Source organism: Carcharodon carcharias, chromosome 1, assembly GCF_017639515.1.
Source record: "Carcharodon carcharias isolate sCarCar2 chromosome 1, sCarCar2.pri, whole genome shotgun sequence".
NCBI classification, from domain to species: domain Eukaryota; kingdom Metazoa; phylum Chordata; class Chondrichthyes; order Lamniformes; family Lamnidae; genus Carcharodon; species Carcharodon carcharias.
The window spans coordinates 137,893,600-137,916,695 of NC_054467.1; the positions used below are offsets into that span (position 1 = coordinate 137,893,600).

Here is a 23,096-nt window from a genome sequence, read left to right on the forward strand (position 1 = left end):
GTCTGTTAGACGGCTTGAAGGGGACTGCCGGCTTTGATTGATTCACATCTCTGAGATTATAATAAGTTCTTCTTTCTTTGATTTGGGGTTTCAGTATCTGTATGTTTATTTGGAGAAGATTAAGAGGTGTGAAGTGGGATAAAGCTTCTAATTTTAATACTTATGGATGGCTGTGTCTTCTACCTTTTATAAGCCTGTAAGAGCAGCAGTTTTTTTCAACTGAGATTTTTTTTGGGTGTTTATTTTTTCATGAGCATTATCAAACACTTGTCACTTATTATATGGCTTACTGGTTCTGTACATAGTGCATACTGGGTGGATGGGTATGGAAGATGCAGGGGAGGTTGGAGAGGGCATGGGGACATGAGGAGGCATGGGGACACTGAGTTTGGGAGGCATGGAGAAGTCTTGGGAGATGGGTGGGAGCGGGCAAAGGGGTGTGAGGGCTAGAGGGCCTAACAACCTTTAATACAATTCAGCCAAAATCCCAGAGAACTGAGGTGGGCCTTCTAACCAGCCTGCCTTGGCACTCGTCCATCCCCAAATTGCCTTTAGAGGCATCGAGCCCAACTCCATCATGCCCCCATCTCCCTGGAACAGGAATATGGTGGGGAGGGGGTCATTTTAAAGGAGATGAATCTGCCAAGTTGGAAAGTTTCCCAACGCAATCCTTCTGCCTCCTCCACAAAAATCCAACCCCAGGTCTTCAGTACTACAGCCAGGATATTGTCGGGCCCCTTGGCTTTTGCTGCATCCAGTGTACCCAGCCATTTCTTGATATCATAGGATGTGGTGGAATTGGCTAGAATTAGTGCTAAATATTTTAATATCCAGTCTTTATTTTTGGATCTGGTTGCCAAGGTGTCTTGTTGTGGGGAATTTATTATTAAACTGCTTTCTTTTGTGACTGAATTCTAGATATAAAGAAGCTGCAATGGCATATGAAAATGCCAAGGACTGGGACAACATGATTCGAATTCAGTTGGATCATCTCAGCAATCCAGAAGAAGCTGTTCGTATCATTAGAGAAACTCAGTCAATCGATGGGGCCAAAATGGTAGCCAGGTACACAGGCTGGCTTAATCAACTATAATTAATTTGCAAATGTTCTAGGATTATTGTGTCCTAATAGATTTCTGCTAAATGAAACAGATTTGGTCATGAACGCCACACTAGTTGCTGCATTTAAAAAACAACTAAGCGTGACCTTGTCTCAGTCGAAACAATCTTGCCTCTGAGAGTCATGGATTCAAGTTTTAAAGCAGAATTTGAGCATGCAATCTCAAAACTTTTAGTGCAGTACTGAAGAATTAGTGCATTGTCCAAGATGCCATCATTTATATCTGAGTTTAAACAAAGCCCTGTCCACCTGTTCAGTTGGATATAAAAGATGTCATAGCCACTTATTCAAGTTTTCTAGGTCTCCTGGTCAACATTTTTCCTCAGCCAACACCATCAAAGCAGATTAACTAAGCTTTATTTAACTTGTTGTTTATGTTGTATTCAAATTGACTGACATTTACCCACAAAACCGTTGTCTGCACTTGAAAAGTAATTAACTTAGGACATCCTGAGACTGCGAAATATGCTAGTTCATTTTTCCTTTCTAGTTGGTTGTAATTGCATTTGTTGACCCATTATATGCTGTGCTATAATCAAAACTTTAAAACACTGACCCTTTGTAAACAAAAACTTAGGCTTCCTTCAGGTAATATTGTGTTATTTAAAAATTAGTGTTTAATATTAATGATGTACTAGCTCTTACAGAGAGGATTTCTTTCTTTCTTTTTAGGTTCTTCCTGCATCTCGGCGACTATGGCTCTGCCATCCAGTTTCTGGTGATGTCTAAGTGTAATGATGAAGCCTTTCAGCTCGCACAGCAACACAATCAAATGGAAGTCTATGCTGAAATTATTGGTAAGCCCATATTTAAGAGAGGGGCTGGGTTGAAAATAAGCACATACAGCACAAATACAAATTTAGGATCTGCATTTTTAGTAGTTTTTCAGGTAACTTGGTTTAGCGGTCAAAGAAAGTGGGAGACAATATTGAATCAGAGTTGCAACAAACAGCAAGAAGCACACAGAGATGATTTTTTGCCGATAGTGGTTGTAGGAATTTTTATTTCAAAATAATTGAAGGATGCAATTAAGAGTACAAGTAAACCTAATACTAATTGTATTAAGGCACACATTTAAAGCCCATTGCCCAAGTGTAGCAAAATAATATTTCTGACTTGGCAATGACCTTTTCTTTTCCCTCAGACCATTTTGATTTTGTCTAAGGCTCTACTACTCCTTTTTTCTTCCATCTTCTTTCTCCCAATTTCCTCACCCTATGTCACCAAGACCCAGGTGCTCTCTGATAGCTCACCCTCACCTGAGGTCCACACATACATTTTCAGCAAGGATTGTTGGATTGCCAGATAGTGATTAGGAGCAGAAACCCTGGCCAATTTCCAATTTTCTTCTCCATATTACAGGAGCCTAGTGCCTTAACTTGGCTTATTCAACACTGACTGAAAATTGAACCTGGGACTAATCTGATCTGCATTGCTCAGCTATTCACCATGTCTGCCAATTCAATTGTTTTCCATTTCCTCAAAGTTTTTTTTTATTAAAAGTATCTGCTTTCTCTCCTAGAATTTAGCAAAATATTGTTAGTTTAGATTAGATTCTAGCATGTAAGGTTACATATGCTTCTCTGCAGGTACTGATGCGAATAATGAAGACTATCAGAGTATTGCATTGTACTTTGAAGGTGAAAAGAAACATTTCCTGGCTGGCAAATTCTTCATGCTTTGTGGCCAGTACACACGAGTGAGTACTTGTGATTTATTTTGCTTCCCCTTCCTAAGTCAGTTTATTTGAGATGGGTGCAACTAAGTTAGTGAGAGATAAGTGGATAGGTTTGCTGTAATTATAAATGGGTTATTTCAGAGAATGGCTAAGATTTAGGCCTGGATCTTCTGCAGAGCAGCAATCCTTGTTGGACTGCCACTCTGTTCGAACCTTTCCATGCCTCAATGCTGCTCTGCATTTCTTGCCAGGATATCCGAGCCCAGCTTCTCCAGGAATGTGGAGTGCAGCGTCCCTTGGAGAACTCCATCACAGTGCTGCAGTATAAGAGGAAAGACAACACTAGCTGCTGTAAGATAAGTTTAAATGTCCAGTATAAATGTTAGTGAATGGATGAGTGGATGAATGAGTGAATGGGTAGGGTGAGTAGGTGGGTGAGGTAAGTGAGTAGGGTAGTAGGTGGGTGAGGTGGGATATAATGAGGCTGGTACACGGGCTAAGCGTTGGAGTTTCCACTTTAGTGTTGTTTCGTGCTGGGACTGACGTAGCATCACGTGACCCAGTCGGTGCCAATTTAGAGCGGCCTCCTGCTCACTGCCCCTCTTGCACTCACTGCCTATCCCCTGTTTCCCTCTTACTTCCCCAACCCTCCTGCTCACTGGCTCTCTCCCATTCACTGCTTGCCTCCCCTACTCTCCCGCTCACCCTGACCCTTCTGCTCGTTACCTTTCTCCTGCTCACTACATCCCTCCCTGACCCCCACCACTCCCCGATTGCTGCTTCCATTCCCGCCCCTCCCACTCACAGTTCCTCTTGCTTCCCACTCATTTCTTCCCTCTCCCTGCCCCTGTCACTGCGAGGGTTTCAGAGAGGGAGCGGAAGAGGGAAGCAGCGAGCTGGAGAGTTGGGGAGTGAGTGAGCAGGCAAGTGGGAGGGAGGGTTGGGGAGAGGGAGAGGCAGTGAGCGGGAGGGTCAGGGAGTAGAAGAGGTTACAAGCAGGAGGGCTGGGGAGCAGGAGAGACATCAAATGGGAGGATCAGGGAGTGAGAGATGCAGCAAGTGGGAGTTAAGTAGAAAGAATTAGCATATTTTTTTATAGTTTTAAATCTGTTTAATTTTACTCTTGTTTCATTTATGCATATAGGAATCCAGGAATGTAAAGTATTTCAGCTTACAGGGTTTTAATAATTATAATTTTTTTAATGTTTTTTTCTGATGAGAAATATCCTACAGAACCTAACTATAGCTTTTACACTGGTTGTAATGGGAAAATCTGATTTATTTAATATTTCATTTAAAGTTGTACTTTTCGGGAACACAGTGACAACATTAAGCTCTGTGCAGTATAAATTGTTGCTCTCTTTGAAACTTGGCACTCTTACATTTGTACTGACAAGTGCAAGACAAAAATCTTCGATAGCATGTCTCTTTTTTCAGCAGTACTCAAAATTACATTACTTGAAATTAATGCTATACTAGCCATCACATGTAATGGACAAATTGTATTTGCCTGAATGCATCACTGGTTGTGGAAACTGTACGGTGTTAAGGGTATGGCAAACTGTGTGCAAGATTGCAGAGGACATAGGCAGGTTAATAAAGTGGATGAAGTGGTGGAGGATCCAGGTTGCAGGGCATGCAGGAATGGGTGTGCACATTGAGATGCTGGCTGCATTGTCTGACCTGCCAAACAGCCTCCTATCACTGTCAATGAACATGGAGAATTCTGGCTCCAACTTGGTGGAGAGCATTGGGAAGAGCTTGCCCTCTTTGCAATCTCTGCTCCATTTCCCTGCCATACTACAGACTTAAAGGCACTACTGCTGTTGCCATCCCTAGCTGTTCTAGCCTGTGGGGGCAGGGCACGTACTCCTCCGCCCTCCCTATGAAAATGCAGCAACATTGCAGCAAATCCAGCAGCTGAATGCAAAAGACCTCCAGAAACACTTCAGAGAACTCTCAGACACTTTGAAAAAGTTGTCAAATATTACCTTACCTTCCAACAGTTTCCAAGTCTTCCTGCACACAGAATGAACATACCTGCTTACTTCTTTCTCATGTATTAATGCCAGGCGAGCCACTCAAAATGGTAGGCAGTGCATCCTGCCCCCAGGCAACAGCGGTTGGGTAATGTTATGCAACCAAATTTCTAGTCCTACCTTTTTAACCAAACTTTTAATCATATGTCCTGATATCTCCTTATGTTGCTCAGTGTTAGATTTTGTTTGATATGCTACCATGAAGGGCCTTGAGATGTTTTCTATGTTAAAAGCGCTGTGTAAATGCAGATTTTCTTGACACAAATATTGATACTTATTTTAAAGAAATACACACAACTAACTTTATTCTGACATATTTTGTTGAACAGGCATTGAAACATTTCTTGAAATGCCCAGTATCTGAAGATGGCCAAGCAATTGAGATGGCCATTGAAGCGGTAAGAGTATGGTAATAGCTTGTTATAGCTAGACATAAAACAAAGGCTATTCTTTGGAACAGCAATCCTTTGAAGCTGCAGTAACTATTTTATAACTAGATGGGAAGAGCTTAACATTCATTGTAGAAGAAGAAATTCATAATTTCTCTAAAACAGTAGTGTTAGTGTTAACTAGCAATTCAAGGTTAAAAATGCATGTGATATATAGCAGTAACAGAGGTTGTGCCAGCCTACCAGAATATCAGAGATCTGATGCTGATAATACATCATTATCCAGCTTGGTTACTGGGTAGTAAATTTCTTCATCTTCCCTCTTCCAACCATTGATTGGGAAGTTGAGTGACACTCTCAGGGAGAATAAAGCCCTGAGAAATTCCACAGATGGACCGTCCTCTTAATTTAAAAGAGAGAGATCTTGACTGTGAATGGAATTAGATTTTCAGCCCGGTTATGTTCCGGAACATAGTTACCCTGCAATTTATGGGCTGTAACTTTCTCCTTAGGAAATTGTAATTGCTTGAGAAATTTTTTTTTTGCCTCTTTGCTGCTTTTAGGAAATTTGAAATATTTGTTTGAATTGCTGTATCAGGACTCTGAGGGGTTGTACCTGCAATGTAGAGAAAATATGGGAGGGCATTTTTAATCCTTAGTAAATTTATTGCTCCCAGTTGTGATTGGAACATATCTATCTGAGGTTGATGACAAATTTGTCAGAGGACAGCAAGAACTTCTTCTGTTTGTACTTTTGCAAGATTAGACTTGCCAAGAATTAAATTCTAACTGATCAGCTAATCTAATGGATGAGGGTGATACAAGGTATTAAATTGTGTGTTTGAATGCTATAGTTACGCCTAGTTATATGAAAGATATTCTGACCATACAAAAAGATTTTTTGAGGGGCATCCATTATATGATAGTTATGCCTGCTGAATAGTTGAGTGTTTTTGCCAAAATGTAAATATATTCAAAACTTTATTGGAACAAAAGGAGCAATGTGAGCTGCCATATTGTAGCAAGTGTAGGAGAAACTGAGGCAATGTGTTCTGTTGATCTGTTCCCTATCTTTTATGCAGTCAGCAGTGTGTTCCTGAGAATGAGGTGAGAAAGTTTTATTCTCCGGTATTTTTGTTCCATTTTTCTTCGTACGATAACTGAATGGAAACTTATAAAGCCAAGGTTTTATTCCAAAAAAAATCAAAATATTTCTGTGTATGTTATACTCATCTTCATTACTTCTTCTCCATATACTACAAAACTGAGCCAAAGCTACATTTTGTATGGTGTGGGAAGGACAGGCTTATGACCCCCCCAGTGTTACTGCATCTTCAGGGATCAGCAATTTGTTCCTTATCCTATTAGAAGATTGTGTTTACTTCTGCATTATGAGGAGGGTATTCTTGTAAGGGTATAGAAGACCCTACAGAATTGGTGATTTTTTTTTAAGTTGTGTTTTTACTTTTGCAAGGTTGGACAAGCCAAGGATGACATGCTAACTAGTCAGCTGATAGATTATCTAATGGGTGAGAGCGATGGGATGCCCAAGGTAACTCTGATCCAGAATTATATGTGCTAGATACTTTCTTATTTATTTTGCATGCTACATTATGTATTAATGTATTTTATGTTTAACCAATTTATTAGAGCTCTTTGAAGGAGTAACATGTGCTGTGGATGAAGGGGAGCCTGTAGACGTACTGTACTTGGATTTTCAGATGGCATTTGATAAGGTGCCACATCAAAGGTTATTGCAGAAAATAAAAGCTCATGGTGTAGGGAGTAACATGTTAGCCAGGATAGAGGATTGGCTGGCTGGCAAAAAACAGAGTATGCATAAATGGGTCTTTGTAAAAAGTTGAGGCCCCAGCACAGACCCCTATGGGAGTCCACAAGTCACATCCTACCAATCAGACAATTTACATCAGTGACTTAGATGAGGGGACTGAAGGCATGGCAGCTAGGTTTGCAGACAACGCGAAGATAGGTAGGAAAGTATGTTGTGAAGAAGACATAAGGAGTTTGCAGATGGATATAGATAAGTTGAGCGAGTGGGCAGAACTCTGGCAGATGGAGTATAATGTAGTAAAATGCGAAGTTGTTCACTTTGGCAGGAAGAATAAAAAAGCAGAGCATTACTTTATTGGAGAACTACTGCAGAGGTGCAAAGGGATCTAAAGTTCTCGTGCATAGGAGTCACATACAGTTAGTATGCAGATACAGCATGTAATCAAGAAGGCTAATGGAATGTTATTCTTTATTACAAGAGGAAATGAACATAAAAGTAAGGATGTTATGCTTCCTTTATACAGGGCATTGGTGAGGCCACATCTTGAATACTGTGTGCAGTTTCGGCTTTGGAACTCTGCCTCAGAAGGCAGTGGAAGTGGGGTCATTGAATATTTTTTAAGGAAAAGGTAGATAGATTCTTGTTAGGCAAGGGAATCAAAGTTTATTGGGGGTAGATGAGAATGTGGAATTCAAAACGCAAACAGATCATCCATGATCTTATTGAATGGCAGAAAAGGCTCAAGGGGCCAAATGGCCTACTCCTGCTCCTATTTCATATGTTACTAAGATTGTATTATTCAAAGTAATTTCTTGAGGTACTTGATTCTGCTTTAATATTGTGTTTACTAAGTGGATGCAGTGCCTATTACAATGCACATAGATTTTTTTGCATATTATCTTTAAAAATATTTCTATCGTATATGGCTTATTTTGAGTTTAATGACCTGATTGGGATAATAACCTGCTTTTTAATTTTTTTTGAATTATGATATACCTGAATTATTAACTGTTTTATGTTTGACTGCTCCCATGTTTCAAATTATAATGTGTTTGCGATGTTTAGTTTCAGCAACAAAATGACTGATCTTTGATCTTAGCTCCCTGGTTGCTGAAGTAGTCAGTTTGGTGCAATGCAATGTAAAACACATTTGAAAATTCCACAGTTTGGCTTGCAGTGGAATTCTGTTGTAGAGATATTGCCCTAGATTTCTGCTGTAGCTTGAGAAAGAGTATGCTTTAAAATGACAAGAATTTTTTCCTCATTTTGTTCTCTGGCTGTTTTATTTTTTTCTTTAATGGAAGGTTGGCACTAGCATTTGATGCCCCATTCCTAATTGCCCTGGAACTGAGTGGCAGCTAGGAGTCAACCACATTACTGTGGATCTGGAGCCACATGTAAGCCAGACGGCAGATTTCCTTCCCTAAGGGATATTATTGAACCAGATGGGATTTTTCTTTATTGACAATCAACAATGGTTTCATGGTCACTATTACTAAGACTAGATTTTATTAATTGAATTTAAATTCCAGCAGCAGCCTTGGTGGGATTTGAACCCCTTCCCTCACGTCATTAGATTGGTCCACTGGATTACTAGTCCAATGACATTACCATTACGTCATCATCTTCCTGAGGTGTGGGCAACACTGGCAGGGTTTCATTTACTGTCAATTTCTTATTGCTCTGAGAATGTGGGTAGTCCTCCTCTTCTTTGTGATGATGCTAATGCCATGGTGTTGAGTAGATACCGAATTCCAGGATTGTGTCCCATTAACAATGAAGCAGCTGTGATTCGTGTCCAAATCAAGATGTTGTGTGAAAGGAAACTGGAGGTGTGGGTGTTCTCAGAAGATTGCTACTCCTGTCCTTCTCTTTGGTGGAGGTCATGGGGCTGAGAGGTGCTGTCAAACACAAGGGAATAACGTATTTAACTTTAAATAGACTGAATAGACAAGTAAAAGGGCAAAAGAAACAAAATGGGGTTATGGTCTGAAATTTTAAATTCAGCATCAAGTCCAGAAGGGTTGTGAAGTGTCTAATTGAAAGATGAGGTTTTGTTCCTCAAGCTTACATTGAGCTTTATTTTCCTTTTCTTTGCATATTTTGGTTTTTCTTTTTTTGCCTTATTTTTGCTTTCAGTCAGCAGGACAGTCTAGGCATATCTTTTATTCCTTTGTGTCTTTCCTTGCCCCATTACCATTCCGTTTGGCCCCCTAAGACTAACTCTTAAGTCATTCAATCTCTCCTGTCTTCCACTCTATCACAGATCTTCCTTTTGGCCTTGTCCAACCCGCCCCTTGCATAAAAATATTACATCTCTAACTTTTGCCAGTTCTGATGAACGATCCCTAACCTGAAACGTAAACTCTGTTTCTCTCTCCACAGATGCTGTTTGACCCGCTGAGTTTTTCCAGCATTTTCTGTTTTTATTTTAGGAGCCTTTGAAGTTTAACTAGTTATTTTCATAAACCATTTGAAACTTGGAAATTTTGGAACAGCTTTTTGATGATCAGGACAGTGAGGACAATTAAGTACATTACAAATTATGAAGTGTTTTTTTTAAACAGTTTTTATCTTTGCTCATTTTCCAAAGGAATAGTAGGGAGTAACAAATTCCTGCATTTCTTCCATCATTTATTTGATTTTGAAAATATCAACCTTGAGCTCTGGGAGGAGGGTTGTCAGGATATTGATTTCCAGCTAAATATATTTAGCATATTTTTTTAATTCTGTTTTAATGTGACAAATTCAATCATCAGACTAGCATACTGAAAAGACTATCAATTTTATGTGCAGTTATTAATTGCTAAATGACTGAAATATACAAATTTGCATGTAAAGTTCAATACTATGTTTTTCTTCCCCTTCCCACCGCCCTCCCCCAACTTTTTCCCTTCTCACCTTGCCAATATAGGATGCAAAGTACCTTTTCCGACTGTATATGGCATTGAAGCAATATCGAGAAGCAGCCAGAACAGCCATAATCATCGCCAGAGAAGAACAATCTGCAGGTATGATCATCTATGCAATGAAAAAAGCTATATTGAAGCCTATATTTTTTTCTCTTTTTGCGCAAACCTTTATGGGATAACTGTTTCAAAATATGCCGTTCTTAAAAATTATTTTCCATTGTTCCTTCCAACAATGTGTTTATTGTCATTCTGGAATAACCCCAACAAAGTTAAGCTTTTAATTGGCAAGATTCTCATGACTAATAACTGTATTGACAAAAACACAGTGTAACGATTCAAGTTTCTCCCTATACTTTCTCTTATTTTAATACAGTTCCTATGAACTGACATCAGAAGTGGTACACAAAGTAACCTTGGATAGTGTACTCTGCAAACAATAGATTTGTTTGTTGTTTTTAGATTTCTATCGCGCCCACACACATTGAATTATTTCACACTGAACGAATACTGGCTGACCAATGGGATCTAAATTTTAGAGAATTACTCTTGTAAGATATATTAATGTCAGAAGACAATTAATACGTCGTATAATTGACTGCCAATTCATTTACAATGAGTTGCTGAAGTCAATCCAAATAATGTAACAGCTTTGATTCTGTGTATGAAAAGATTAAACTGGCAAATCTGACATTTGAGTTGCTTTGGTTAGCTTCCACTAGAAATAATTGTAACTAAAGATGGAGAAATGCTCAGAAGTGAATAGTTGTCTGTTCTCTGCCAGTTAATGTCTTTCAGGAATCATTAGGTGATCTTCCATTGTTTTCAATTTCAAGCACTTGCAGCTTTTTTGTTTCAATATTGCCTATTGAAAATTAATCTGTGAATAATCAGATTGCTAGTGACCAATTCTAGAAACTCAGTTTAAACAGATGCAATAACTCTAAATCCCCAGAGAACTTCATGTCTGTCATAGATTAATAGCCTAACAAGATAGTTGTACTCCAATTGCCAAAAAGTATACTGCAAAATTCAATATATGTGGCAGATATTGAGAAGGCAGTGAGATTTACTGTATCTTTTGCTTTGTTTCAGGAAACTACAGGAATGCACATGATGTGCTATTTAGTATGTACACAGAGCTCAAGGCACAGAAAATCAAAATCCCCTCAGAAATGGTAACAAACCTTATGATTCTACACAGCTACATTCTAGTGAAGGTAGGAAACTAAAACCACTCATGTATTCTATTAGGATGGAGATTTTAGTGCCTGGTGAGCATAGTACTACATGTTTTCTGGATGTTGGTATTTTAAAATATTCAAGTGCTGAACAGTCAACTCTTAACTGATGCGTTCTAATGTGCTTCATGCACATATACCACTGTCTGGATATAAAGGGCTATTATGAGCTATTAATGGAAAAACGCCACCAATTGTAGGAAGGTAGTTCCTCCACTACATGTGCAAATAGAACATTCCTGTTTTATCATAACTTCAAAATATGCCACATATCAAAGTCAATGGAAATGAGAATAAGGAAGATGAATATTGATGCTTTATCCAATACCGTCCATTTTATGCCAGCACCCCTACCAAATCCCTCATCTAAATTGGGGTGGGGGAATTCTATATGTATTTCCTCAAAGAGAGAGAAGGAAAATTCTTGAACAAATCAACCTCTTGTGTATCTCTTGTGCACCTTAGTGGGCAAAATTTGAAGAGGTTAGTTAGACATTCATTTGAGTTATTTAAACAAGTTTATTTAAAAATGGTCTACGGCATGGAAAGTGGTTGTCCTATTTCAGGGAAAGCATGAGTAGAATTAAACTATTAGCAGGAATTATTTAGATTTACATGTGCAAGGAGCTCATGGACTTCTTTGTCACTAAGATTGTGTCAATCCAATCAGCTGCCTCTGCCACACCCTTCCCTTCCACTGGCCCACCTAGCCAAACTTCCTTTAAATCTCTCCTCTGCCCTAGCCCTGAACTCATCTTGTCCTTGAGAACCCACAATCTGTTCCTTTTATCATATTCCCACTAAACCACTGATTACGCCACTTCTCCTGGTTATTGTAAACCATTCTGTCTTCAGGTGTTGTCCCGCTCTCCTTTAAACCTGCCGTCATCACCCCTCTGCTCAAAAAGCCAAGCCTTGAACCTAGTGTCCTTGCAGACCACTGCTCATCACCAACCACCTTTTCCTTTCCACAAGTCTTTGAACCTGTTTTTGTTTCCTAAATCTGTTCCTATCATTCCCAGAATTCCACATTTGAATCTCTGCAATTATGTTTCCACCCCTGCCACAGTAATGAAATGGCCCTTATTAAAGTCACAAATAACATCCTATGTGACTGTGACAAAGGTAAACGTTTCCTCTTCATCCTTCTCGACTTGTGTGCAGCCTTTGATAGAATTGACCACACCATCCTCCTCCACTGCCTCTCCACTGGCATCCAGCTGGGTGGGACTGCTCTCACCAGGTTCCATTCTTATCAATCTATTCATAGCAGGAGAATCATGTGCAATGGCTTCTCTTCCTGCTTCCACACTGGTTTCCCTCAAGGGCCTATCCTTGATCCCCTCTTATTTCTCATCTACTTGCTGCCCCTCAGTAATATTGTGAAGACACAGTGTTAGTTTTCACATGCACGTTGATGCTATCACCTCTCTTGACTTCTCCACTGTTGCTAAATCATCAGACGGTTTATCCAACATCCAGTGGTACTGTATTAGCAGGAATTTCCTCTAATTAAATATTGGGAAGACTGATGCCATTGTTTTTGGTCCCCGCTCCAAACTCCATTCCCTAGCTACCAACTCCATCCTTGTCCCTGGCAACAGTTTGAGAATAAGCCACATTAAAATTTAACTTAGTGCCACATTTGACCCTGATATGAGCTTCCAACCTCCTATTTGTGCCATCATTCAGGCCACCTATATTCATCTCTGTAATATTGTCCAGCTTCATCTCAGCTCCTTTGCAGCTGAAATCCTTATTCATGCCTTCATTACCTCTAGACTTGACCATTCATTCCCGTGCACTCCTGGCTGGCATCCCACATTCTACCCTCTGTAAACTTGAGGTCATCCAAAACTTCGCTGAACTTGCAGCAAGTCCCATTCCCCTATCATCCCTTTGCTCGCTGACTTACATTAGCACCTAATTAAGCAATGTATTGATTTTAAAATACTAATCCTTGGTTTCAAATCCCTCCTTGGCCTTGCTCCTCCCTATCTCTGTACTCTCCTCCAGCCCCACAATTCTGAGACATCTGTGCTCCTCTGATGCTGGTCTTTTGTGCATCCCCAATTTTAATCGCTCCACCGTTGGTGTCCACACCTTCAGTTGCTTAGGCCCTTAGCTCTGGAACACCCTACTGCCACCTCACTTTCCACCTTTAAGACACTTCTTTGGTCAACTGACCTAATGTATTATTATGCTTATTGTCGTATTTTGTTTTATAATGCTCCTGTGAAGCACCTTAGGATGTTTCATAAAAGTGCTTTAGTTTAGTTTCATTTTATTAATTGAAGATGTATCTTCTCTTTGTAGACTCACGTGAAGCGTGGAGACCACATGAAAGGAGCAAGGATGCTCATCCGCGTTGCCAACAACATCAGCAAGTTTCCATCTCGTAAGTATCTTGTCTGAATGGTGTGATTACTAAAGGGACAGTAGAGTACCATCGCTTTTGGTTTTTCACAAAAATCCAATTCTATTTAATTACTACAAACTGGTGCTATTGTTAGTTTTCAGAATAAGTATCAAATTCCTATGGAATCAATAGGCATAGCATAAGGCCTCTTAGGCAGTGAAACTGGGCAGAATTTTGCCCTTGATAGGCGGGCGGGCAACCGATACAGGCCCCGCCGCCATTTTAATTGGCGGGTCAATTAAGGCCCACCAGACGTGTGCGGGGCGGGGGAATTCCCAAACTGTCAGAGTGCACTCTTTCAGCCACTGGATGAGGTTTGTAAAAAAAATCACCTACCCGTCTACCCGTTGGGCACGGGCCCCTCAAAATCGTCAACAATTGGCAAGTTAGGGCCTTAACGAGGCCTTTAATTAATGGCAGGTGCACGTCCCGCTGCACAAGTGTCTACTAAGGGCTAGCAAATGACCCTCAGCATGAGGTAAACTAAAAATTGACCTTGAGCTAAAGTGATGGACAGGGGATAGGTGACATCTTGGGTACCTGTCCTGTATTCATTGGTTAGAAAGGCTCAAACAAGTGATTGACATAGGGTAAACTACCAGCCCCTCGAAATACAGTATATTCACAAGTGCTCAGAGATAGGGGGCTGTCCTTGTCATAGGCGCTGCCTTCAGATGGAAGATGGACTAGGAATAAGCAAGGAAGACTCCGGGGGGGGTGGGGGGGAGCATTCGCTAACACTTCTGACTAGAGAACAGAATGCTGCCATCACAAGCTACTGAGATTAACACTCTCTGTACTAACCAAGCATTCATCCCCTTGGGATCTGTGAACCACTCTCACGGGTCATATACTTTTCCTGTCTGTTTTGCTAATGCATCGTATCTAAACTGTTCTTTCTTCATAAACTACCTTGAAATCACTTGAGTTTTCGACCACCAATCTTAGGTAATCTGTGATTCACAAACCCTAAATCTTACTAACTGGCTTCAGGAGTGGGATTCACAGTGGCCGAGATATCACAGAGCATTGAAAGAGGAGTTGGAGGTGACAGTGGATATGAACACCAAACCCCTCCTCACGTCAAAATAGCAAATTTTTAAGATCTCACATCCAGAGTTACAGAAAGTTTTCCTTAAACATCTTCCTAGCTGCTTGCTGCCTAGAGTTAAAGCAGGAGATGGACCAGGCACTATGACCAAAGGTTCGCTCAAGGCCCTTATGACCCTAAGAATGGCTTATTTCAGCTATTTACACCATTTCTCTGGGATTCTTACGTAGTTAAGATGGGAGATCAGGAGAACCCCTGCAGAATTCCAAGGCCCAGTTGTTTTTCTAATAAAGTCATTATTTTCAGCATGATAAATTTTAACACTATCTCTAAAATAAACACTGCATGGAATCACTCATATAAATCTGGATTGATGTGCAATCGTATGTTACTTTGTATGTTTCTTGTGCTTATCCAGGACAGGATAACCATGTCTTGAAACATATTTTATGCAATCAGTGATTAGGGACTCCGTTTACTATTTGCATTAGCTAGATGTAGCTCAAAATTTCTAACCTCTTGCTTCAGAATATAAGACACTTTATGCATCTTGCATTTCTTATTAAGTATATCTCTCAGGAATAATATTTAATTCCAACCTCAATATCTTTAAACCATGAATTAAAAAATGTTATTTTCATATATCATCATCTTTCCTTTCATATATTAATAGAATACATATCCTGGACTTTAGCTAAGTGGTCACATGGAGTCAGCACAGATTCTAAAATGCTAATTAAAATGGGAGCACAGCTAATTTTTGATTCCTTCTGTAGTTTTAGCATCTTGCAACCCTACAAAAAAAAACGAAGAAAGAAGCACTTGTATTTCTATAACCCCTTTCACGACCTCCAGATCTCCCAAGGCACTACAGCCAATGAAGTACTTTTGAAGTGTAGCCACTGTTGTATTGTAGGAAAGGCAGCAGCCAATTTGCACACAGTTGGCTGCAGCAAACAGTTTTACAATGATAGTGGCCAAATAATCTGTGTTTGTGATGTTGATTGAGGGATAAATAATGGTCAGGACACAAGAGTAATTCCCCGGCTCCTCAAAATAACAATACGGGATCTTTTACATCCACCCTAGAGAGCAGAACGAGCCTCAGTTTAATGTCTCATCAGAAAGACGGCACCTCTAACAGTGCAGCTCTCCATCAGTATTATATGTGATATCTTAGATTTTTGCACTCAAGTCTCTGAAGTAGGACCTGAACCCAGAGCTTTCTGACTCAGAGCCGAAAGCACTACGCACGGTGCCATAGCTGATAGGTAAAGACCAGTTGGTATTTTGCACACCATCTTTCCTCCCACTCATGCAGCCACAAATATCTGGGAGAGGCAAATGTTAAGTAATGCTTTTCGTAACTCGGCTGAGATTGCATTACATTTTTGTATGATAAATTATCCTTTTTAAACAATATTACCAATTTGAATTCAAGGACAACTTTAATGTGAAGAGTCTTAACTACATAAAACTAGATTAAAAATTAAAACCACTAATAGCGTAGATTCTTGACTTTCATTCCATCTGTTGGTAGTTTCTGATTTCAGTACAATAAATAGTTTAGCAGCACCATAATCACAAAGCTTCAAAAGTTGCCTTTGCTTTCTAGGTTGTTCAAATGCAAATTCTTATTTGCATTTTTTTTTTGTCAGATATTGTGCCCATTCTAACATCAACAGTAATCGAATGTCACCGAGCAGGGTTGAGGAACTCTGCCTTTAGCTTTGCTGCTATGCTGATGAGACCAGAGTACAGAAACAATATTGATGTTAAGTACAAGAAGAAGATAGAGGCTATGGTTAGGTAAGAATCGGCTTCAAGCGTCACTTGAAAATCTTCAAAAGTTCTCATATTTATGGTGAATCTTCTTGTGTTAAATAGTAGTCGTTGGTATAATGCACCTTGTTTAGAACTTCAGAGTAAACATAGTCACACATAGCCAAAAGAAGACAAGTATCATTATTATAGACAGAAAATATGCTAGGCTTGATACCTGGTATTTTCTGTATTACTTATCTTGGATGCAGTAGTGAAAGAGGGAGGGAATGCAGCGAAGGTTTACCAGACTGACTCCTGGGATGGCAGGACTGACATATGAGGAGAGATTGAGTCAGTTAGGATTATATTCACTTGAGTTCAAAAGAATGTGGGGGGATCTTATAGAAACCTATAAAATTCTAACAGGACTAGACAGGGTAGATGCAGGAAGGATGTTCCTGATGGCGGGAGAGTCCAGAACCAGGGGTCACAGTCTGAGGATATGGGGTAGACCATTTAGGACTGAGACGAGAAATTTCTTCACCCAGAGAGTGGTGAGCCTGTAGAATTCGCTACCACAGGAAGTAGTTGAGGCCAGAACATTGTATATTTTCAAGGAGTTGGATATAGCTGTTGGGGCAAAAGGGATCAAAGGATATGGAGAGAAAGCGGGAGCAGGCTATTGAGTTGGATGATCAGCCATGATAATTATGAATGGCAGAGCAGGTTCAAATGGCCTACTCCTGCTCCTAGTTTCTATATTACTGCAGTTAGCTTCAGTGCCAGTAGACTTGGAGGAGAATATAAAGAAATTTCAAAACATCTGTTTAGATCTCTATTATATTAAAACAATACACCTACAGGCAAGCCAGTCTTAGAGGCTCTGAAATTGGGTTTCCTTGGCGCTGCAGGTACAGAAGCACCAAAGGGTCAAAAATGGTGCAGGCCACATGTCGACCCACTTCCGAATCAGTGCCCCAGGCTGAGAAAGGCATCAGAAGCATCAGCAGATCCCAACTCTATCCTAGCCTCTAAAATTCATGCAGTGTCAGTATATGAGCTAGTGACGGAAAGTGCCAGTTCAAGTGACATGCTTCTTTCTCAGAGGTCTGGCACTGCCCTCTTTCTTTCTTCTGGGGCTGATTGTTACTAGGATCTGCTGCTTGATGAATGATGAGGGTGTGGTGTATTGAGCAGCATGAAAGTCTAGTGGTGCAATGGGAATGAGAGATACTGTGAAGATGCATTCACTGACCTTGACCACACTCTTGAGGTCATTATTTCTTCTGGCACTGTGCCAGCTCCTCAAGGCCAGACTCTGGGAGTTGACCTCCCTGGCCACCTACTCCTATTCTCTTTGAGGGCCTCCGACGGGAACATGTAGTCCCTTCTCCTTTTTGCTTTCATCACTAAGGCCTCCAGCACCAAATCTGTGAACCACAGTGTCCTCTCTCTGCACTGGTGCTCTATTTCCCTTCTCTTCAATTTCAATCAGCAACAGCTTCAATCACTGAATGCAGCTTTCCTTTAAGAGGGACAGACTGCTTGTTAAAGAAACCTATAAAATTCCTGGAAGTTGGATGCTTCATGCCCTGTTAGGATCCCTGTTGAACATGCAGCCAACCAAATGTTTGTAACATTAGCCTGCACCCACAAATCATGCAAATAAGGAGGTGGCAAAATGTTAGCCTCAACAGGAAAGGGTGAAGGCTGATCATGACTCCCACATCCAAAAATAGGTGCCAGCTGATGTTGAACCCAAAATGTTTCATCCTTAAAAGCTACAGCCTGAAACTGACAAGCAAACTGATCAGGGAACTGTGAACACTGAACAAACAACAATTAAAGCCACTGTGACAGAGTAGGTTTATATAACAGCAATTAGACATAAAAAAAAATCTAGTTTAGCTTGGAATTGACCCCAGGCATTCTTAGCTATACCTTTGTAGCAGAATAATACTTTGTAACTAGTTTTTGTCTGTTGCTGTAAATCAGTTCTAAATGTTAACATGCTGGTGCTAATCCTATGAATGGAAGAAAGAAGAATTTGCATTTATATTGATGATCTCAGGAAATTCCAATAGCATCACAACTAACAAGGTACTTTTAAAGTGTAGTCACTTTGTAATAAATATCAACAGCTTTCACACAGCAAGGGCTTACAAACAGAAATGAGATAAATGATTAGATAATCTTTTCTTCATGCTTTTGGTTGAAGGAAAGACATTACCTAGAACCCCAGGTGAACTTGCCCCTTCCCCCCATCACTTCAAAAATTGCCATTGGGATCGTATATGTTCGCCTGAAAAGGTAGACACAATATCAGGGTTACCACTATTAGTAGTGCTCATATTTTCTGGATCAGACTGTTTGCATAATTATTCACAGATCCAGATGGAAATTTGGACAGTTATAGTAAATATGCTAATAGTATGAGTGGAAAGTTATGGATTGGTCAAATATTGGGGGATGTGAATCTTCTTACTGGCTTTTATACTGCTTAGTGCCTAGTTGTTTATTTTGGGACAATATTTAAAAGTGGCATATACCCAGTGTAAAGGGCTGTAAATATGTGACTTCCATATCAGGCATTTGCTTGTTGTTCTTGTCAATTTGCCCATTGCAAATGTACACCAGGCACAAAAGTTACTGAAACCTGGTAATATATGTAGAGTGTTTTACTTATTTCAAAACATGACTATGAATAACACTAGAGAACTTCTAATATTAATGAGCATATTGGGTAATATATATTATATAATATCAGATCTGTGGCATTACTCGTGGTCATGAGAGACTTTGGATGGGATGTAGGGGAGAAAGAAGCCGTGTGTTGTGTCGGGGGTTGTAAAAGGAAAGAGGGAACTTATTTTGTTACGATATTATGAAAGTTTGCAATGAAAGATTTATTGATCATTTTTACCAGGCGGCCTGACCAATCAGAGGTGGAAGAGTTTACTTCGCCATGTCCATACTGTGCTTTTCAGTTGCCAGAATGTGAGCTGCTCTGTTCAGGTTGTAAAAACAACCTGCCTTACTGTATTGTTACTGTGAGTATCAAAAAATGGCTGCACCATTCTGTATCATAATGGAGGGCAAAATTCAAAATTGCTTTTCTAACATTTCATATTAATTTGAAGATTGTAGGAGTCAGAATTTTTTACTTTATTTATTATTTATACTTCTGACAGTGTGGTTTAATTATATCCATTGTTCATTTTAATTTACCAAACACAAGCCTAGGGATCTGTTAGCATACATTTTGCACTCTGATGCTTGAGGATCAATTTGAATAGATGAAATCCAACCCGTCAAGTAGTTGGAGAAATGCCCCAACTGTTGTTAATTTTCACATCATTTCTAAGCCTCAGGTTTTACTGTTTTCTTAAAAAATATACCCTGGGATGTGTATATTTTTTTTAAATTAAAATTGAGATAAATGCAGACCTTTGTCTCGAGTTGGCTAGGCTGCTACACAGAACTTCACCTAAATATGCAATGATATTATCCACTAACAGGCTTAGAAACTATGGAATATTAGCAGCCTCCTTTGATGCTGACAATCCTCCAAAGTATTTAACAATTTTTCCACTTTAAATCCAATATTTTTCTTTGCAGCAATATTCAAGGGCGGGAGTGGGGGGGGAGGGGGAAGAAAGTGTACAAAGGACAATTTCTTTCTGTGAAGTGTTAGCATTAGATTGTAGTAATGAATAGAAACTTAAACCAAGGCCATGTATATCACAGTATTCAGTACAAGCTAGCAAAACGCACACTTTGAATTTGTTTCATCAGGGCCGGCACATGGTGAAGGACGACTGGACAGTTTGCCCCCACTGTGATTTTCCTGGTTTGTACTCAGAATTCAAAGTGTAAGTAGGAAGCATTTGAAAGTATTTTTTTCTCTTGTAAAGTCTCAAGTTGTAGTACCAGCAAGAGGATATTGTGGCTTTAACTGTTGTCTGTTGATGGGAGGGGAGCATCTTAAAGATTGGTTCTACTACTGGGTTGTATCTGTATCCCTACTGTGCTAATAGTTTGTTTTCAGAGGCACAGTTTATTTTAACATTAGAAAGCACAAAAATGCATTAATCACTAATTTAAAGACTTTTTTGGTATCTTTAATAGTCTGCTAGCTACAGAGAAAGCTTGTCCTATGTGCTCAGAAAAATTGGGTGCGGAGCAGCTATCAATTGTTGACCCAGCACCATACCTACAACCAGATGAGGCTGATTAGTGAGCAATGCTGAATGGAAATGCAATGCATAAGGTACAAGATTTTAAGAATACAATGTGTATGTGGCAAATAAGTGATTGATTATATTTCATCTTTCCCAAAATAAGGCCAGTACTACCATCAGGTACTGACAGTTTAATAGTAGTTTCACATTTAGAATTTCTGGCTGTGAGCCAAAAAGGTTGCACACAAACTTGGATCTACTAAAACGCTCAATTGTTTCCTTGGTCAATTAATTGAGAATAATCATCCAAGGACTGGTCATCTTAAGCACAGTGGTTAGATACAGAAGGCAAAGGTCTGTCAGTAAATATTCTGGTATCTGACAGTTGCTAAGATTTAAAGTAAGTTCATTATTAATTTTTAAATGTAATTCAAAATCAGTACCCAATCATTGGTATGATTGGATGCTTGTACAATTGTGTGTTTTATCTAACTTGAGCTAACTTCTGGGGCACATCAGGTTGATATTTGATGTTATGCAAGTTTGGTGGCTGCAACCTTTAGTGGATTAGAATCTAATCTAGTTAACTATCAAAATTCTTTTAATAACATCCAGATACTCTTAGGATATTGCTGACAAATACATATTTTATGAACATTATTTGGAGTGTTCCTTTAATCTCTCTGTACTCTGCATCCTCATATGAAATAAGAGCAGGATTAGGCCACCCAGCCCGTTAAGCCTGCTCTTTGACCAAAACTCCACCTTCCTATCCAGTTAAGAAAGGAAACTGCTCAATAGACTGCTATGGTGCAGTATTGTTTTAAAATTAACAAAAATGATACGTATTTTCTTTCCTTGAAACCTGCTCTGATTAATCATCTATTCCATGAACACAAAGCCACAGTTGAGCCTGTTATATTCTAAAAAGTGATTTGAGTTGTGAATAATTTGGTTAATATTCTATGCCTAGTGTGGGAAAGAGCAAAAGATGGGCAACATTTTGGCACAATTAGCTTAATCATCCATGGGTGGCGGGGGGGTGGTTACAGCACAGGAGACTATTTGCTTCATCATGTCCATGATAGCTCTCCATGGAGCAATCTAGTCAGTTCCACTCCCCCTCTTGATCTCTAAAGCCCAGTGGGTTTATTTCCTTCAAGTGGCCATCTAATTTCCTTTTGAAATTGTTTCTGCTTCCACCACCCTTGCAAGTTTCAGATTTTTACTACACTATCTTCCTCATCCCCCTGCATCTCTTGCACAAAACCTTAAATCTGTATCCCTCAGTACTTGTATTTGTTCCAAGGAGAACAACCATAGCTTACCCAACTTAGCCTTAAGTAAAATCCCTCATCTCTGGAACCATTCTGGTAAATCACCTCTGCAGCCTCTCAAGTGCCCTCAAATCCTTCCAGAAGTGGACACTTGTGCCCTAACCAGCGTTTTAACTTTCCTGTTTTTGTACTTAATACCTCTTTATGAAGCCCAAAATTCCAGATGCTTTGCTAACCACTCTCTCAATAGGTCTTGCTACCTTCAAAGATCAATGTATATGCACCCTCAGGTCCTCTGTTTCAGCACTCTCTTTTACAACTGAGCAATTAAGTCTATATTGCCTCTCCCTATTCCTTCAGCTAAAATGCTTCACCTCACATTTCTTAGCATTAAATTCCATTTGTCCATTCTGACAGCTTATTTATATCCTGTTGCAGTCAATTGGTATCATCCTCACAGTTTGCCATACCTCCAAGTTTGGTATTCTCTGTATGCCAAGGTCCAAGTCATTTATATATAGCAAAAAGAAGTGTTCCTAGCACTGACCATTCAGGAACACCACTGTCCACCTGTCTGATAACAATTCACTGTTTTCTGTCCTTAAGCCAATACTGACCTTCAAATTTTGTTAACCAGCTTTCTATATACTTCATCAAAGGCTTTCTCAAAATCTATATATACATTCATTGTGCCACTTCATCAAAAAATTCAATTAGTCCAGCATGATTTAGATATTACAAATCCGTAATAGTGATCCTTAATTAATTTAAACCTCTCCAGTACCTGTTGATATTTTTGCTGATTAATAATGGGTAAAGGTTTTAGAAACAATAATGTTAAACTAATTGGCCTATAGTTGCTAGGACTGCCCGTGCACCCTTGATTAAGGGTGTCACACTTGCCACTCTCCAATCCTCTGGCACCTTCCTCATAGCTGGGGAAGATTATGTCATACCTTCTGCTATCTACTGTCCCACTTTCTTCAGAAATGAGAGATGCAAGCCAATCGGATCAGGTGACCTAAGTAGAGCCAGCCTTTCCTGTACCTCCTCTCCCTCGTTTTTCATCTTATTCATTGCTTCTACTAAAATTGTCAGATTCTGCATCCTTAGTAAACACCAATACAAAGCTTTTGTTAAATATTCTAGCTTTGTCCTATACCTCTAAGCATATATCTCTGTTTTTCCCTAATAGGAACCACGCCACCTCTTACTACCCATTTGCATGTCGGTAGG

At 39.6% G+C, this 23,096-nt stretch overlaps 1 protein-coding gene across 5 annotated transcripts in view; it reads left to right on the forward strand.

Annotated features, from left to right (window-relative positions):
- wdr19 (WD repeat domain 19) overlaps positions 1-23,096 on the forward strand; it is a 165,835-nt gene that overhangs the window by 137,263 nt on the left and 5,476 nt on the right. For 4 of the 5 annotated variants that reach the window (XM_041201279.1, XM_041201498.1, XM_041201416.1 and 1 more), the window contains 12 exons: positions 919-1,065; positions 1,793-1,917; positions 2,710-2,819; positions 5,167-5,235; positions 6,701-6,778; positions 9,933-10,029; positions 11,023-11,147; positions 13,485-13,566; positions 16,297-16,447; positions 19,329-19,452; positions 20,198-20,274; positions 20,531-20,672. In XM_041201279.1, the coding sequence (XP_041057213.1) occupies positions 919-1,065; positions 1,793-1,917; positions 2,710-2,819; positions 5,167-5,235; positions 6,701-6,778; positions 9,933-10,029; positions 11,023-11,147; positions 13,485-13,566; positions 16,297-16,447; positions 19,329-19,452; positions 20,198-20,274; positions 20,531-20,639 (1,294 nt within the window). In that variant the 3' untranslated portion in view covers positions 20,640-20,672. The remainder of the gene's footprint in view (positions 1-918; positions 1,066-1,792; positions 1,918-2,709; positions 2,820-5,166; positions 5,236-6,700; positions 6,779-9,932; positions 10,030-11,022; positions 11,148-13,484; positions 13,567-16,296; positions 16,448-19,328; positions 19,453-20,197; positions 20,275-20,530; positions 20,673-23,096) is intronic. The other variant, XR_005944604.1, reaches the window with a different exon arrangement.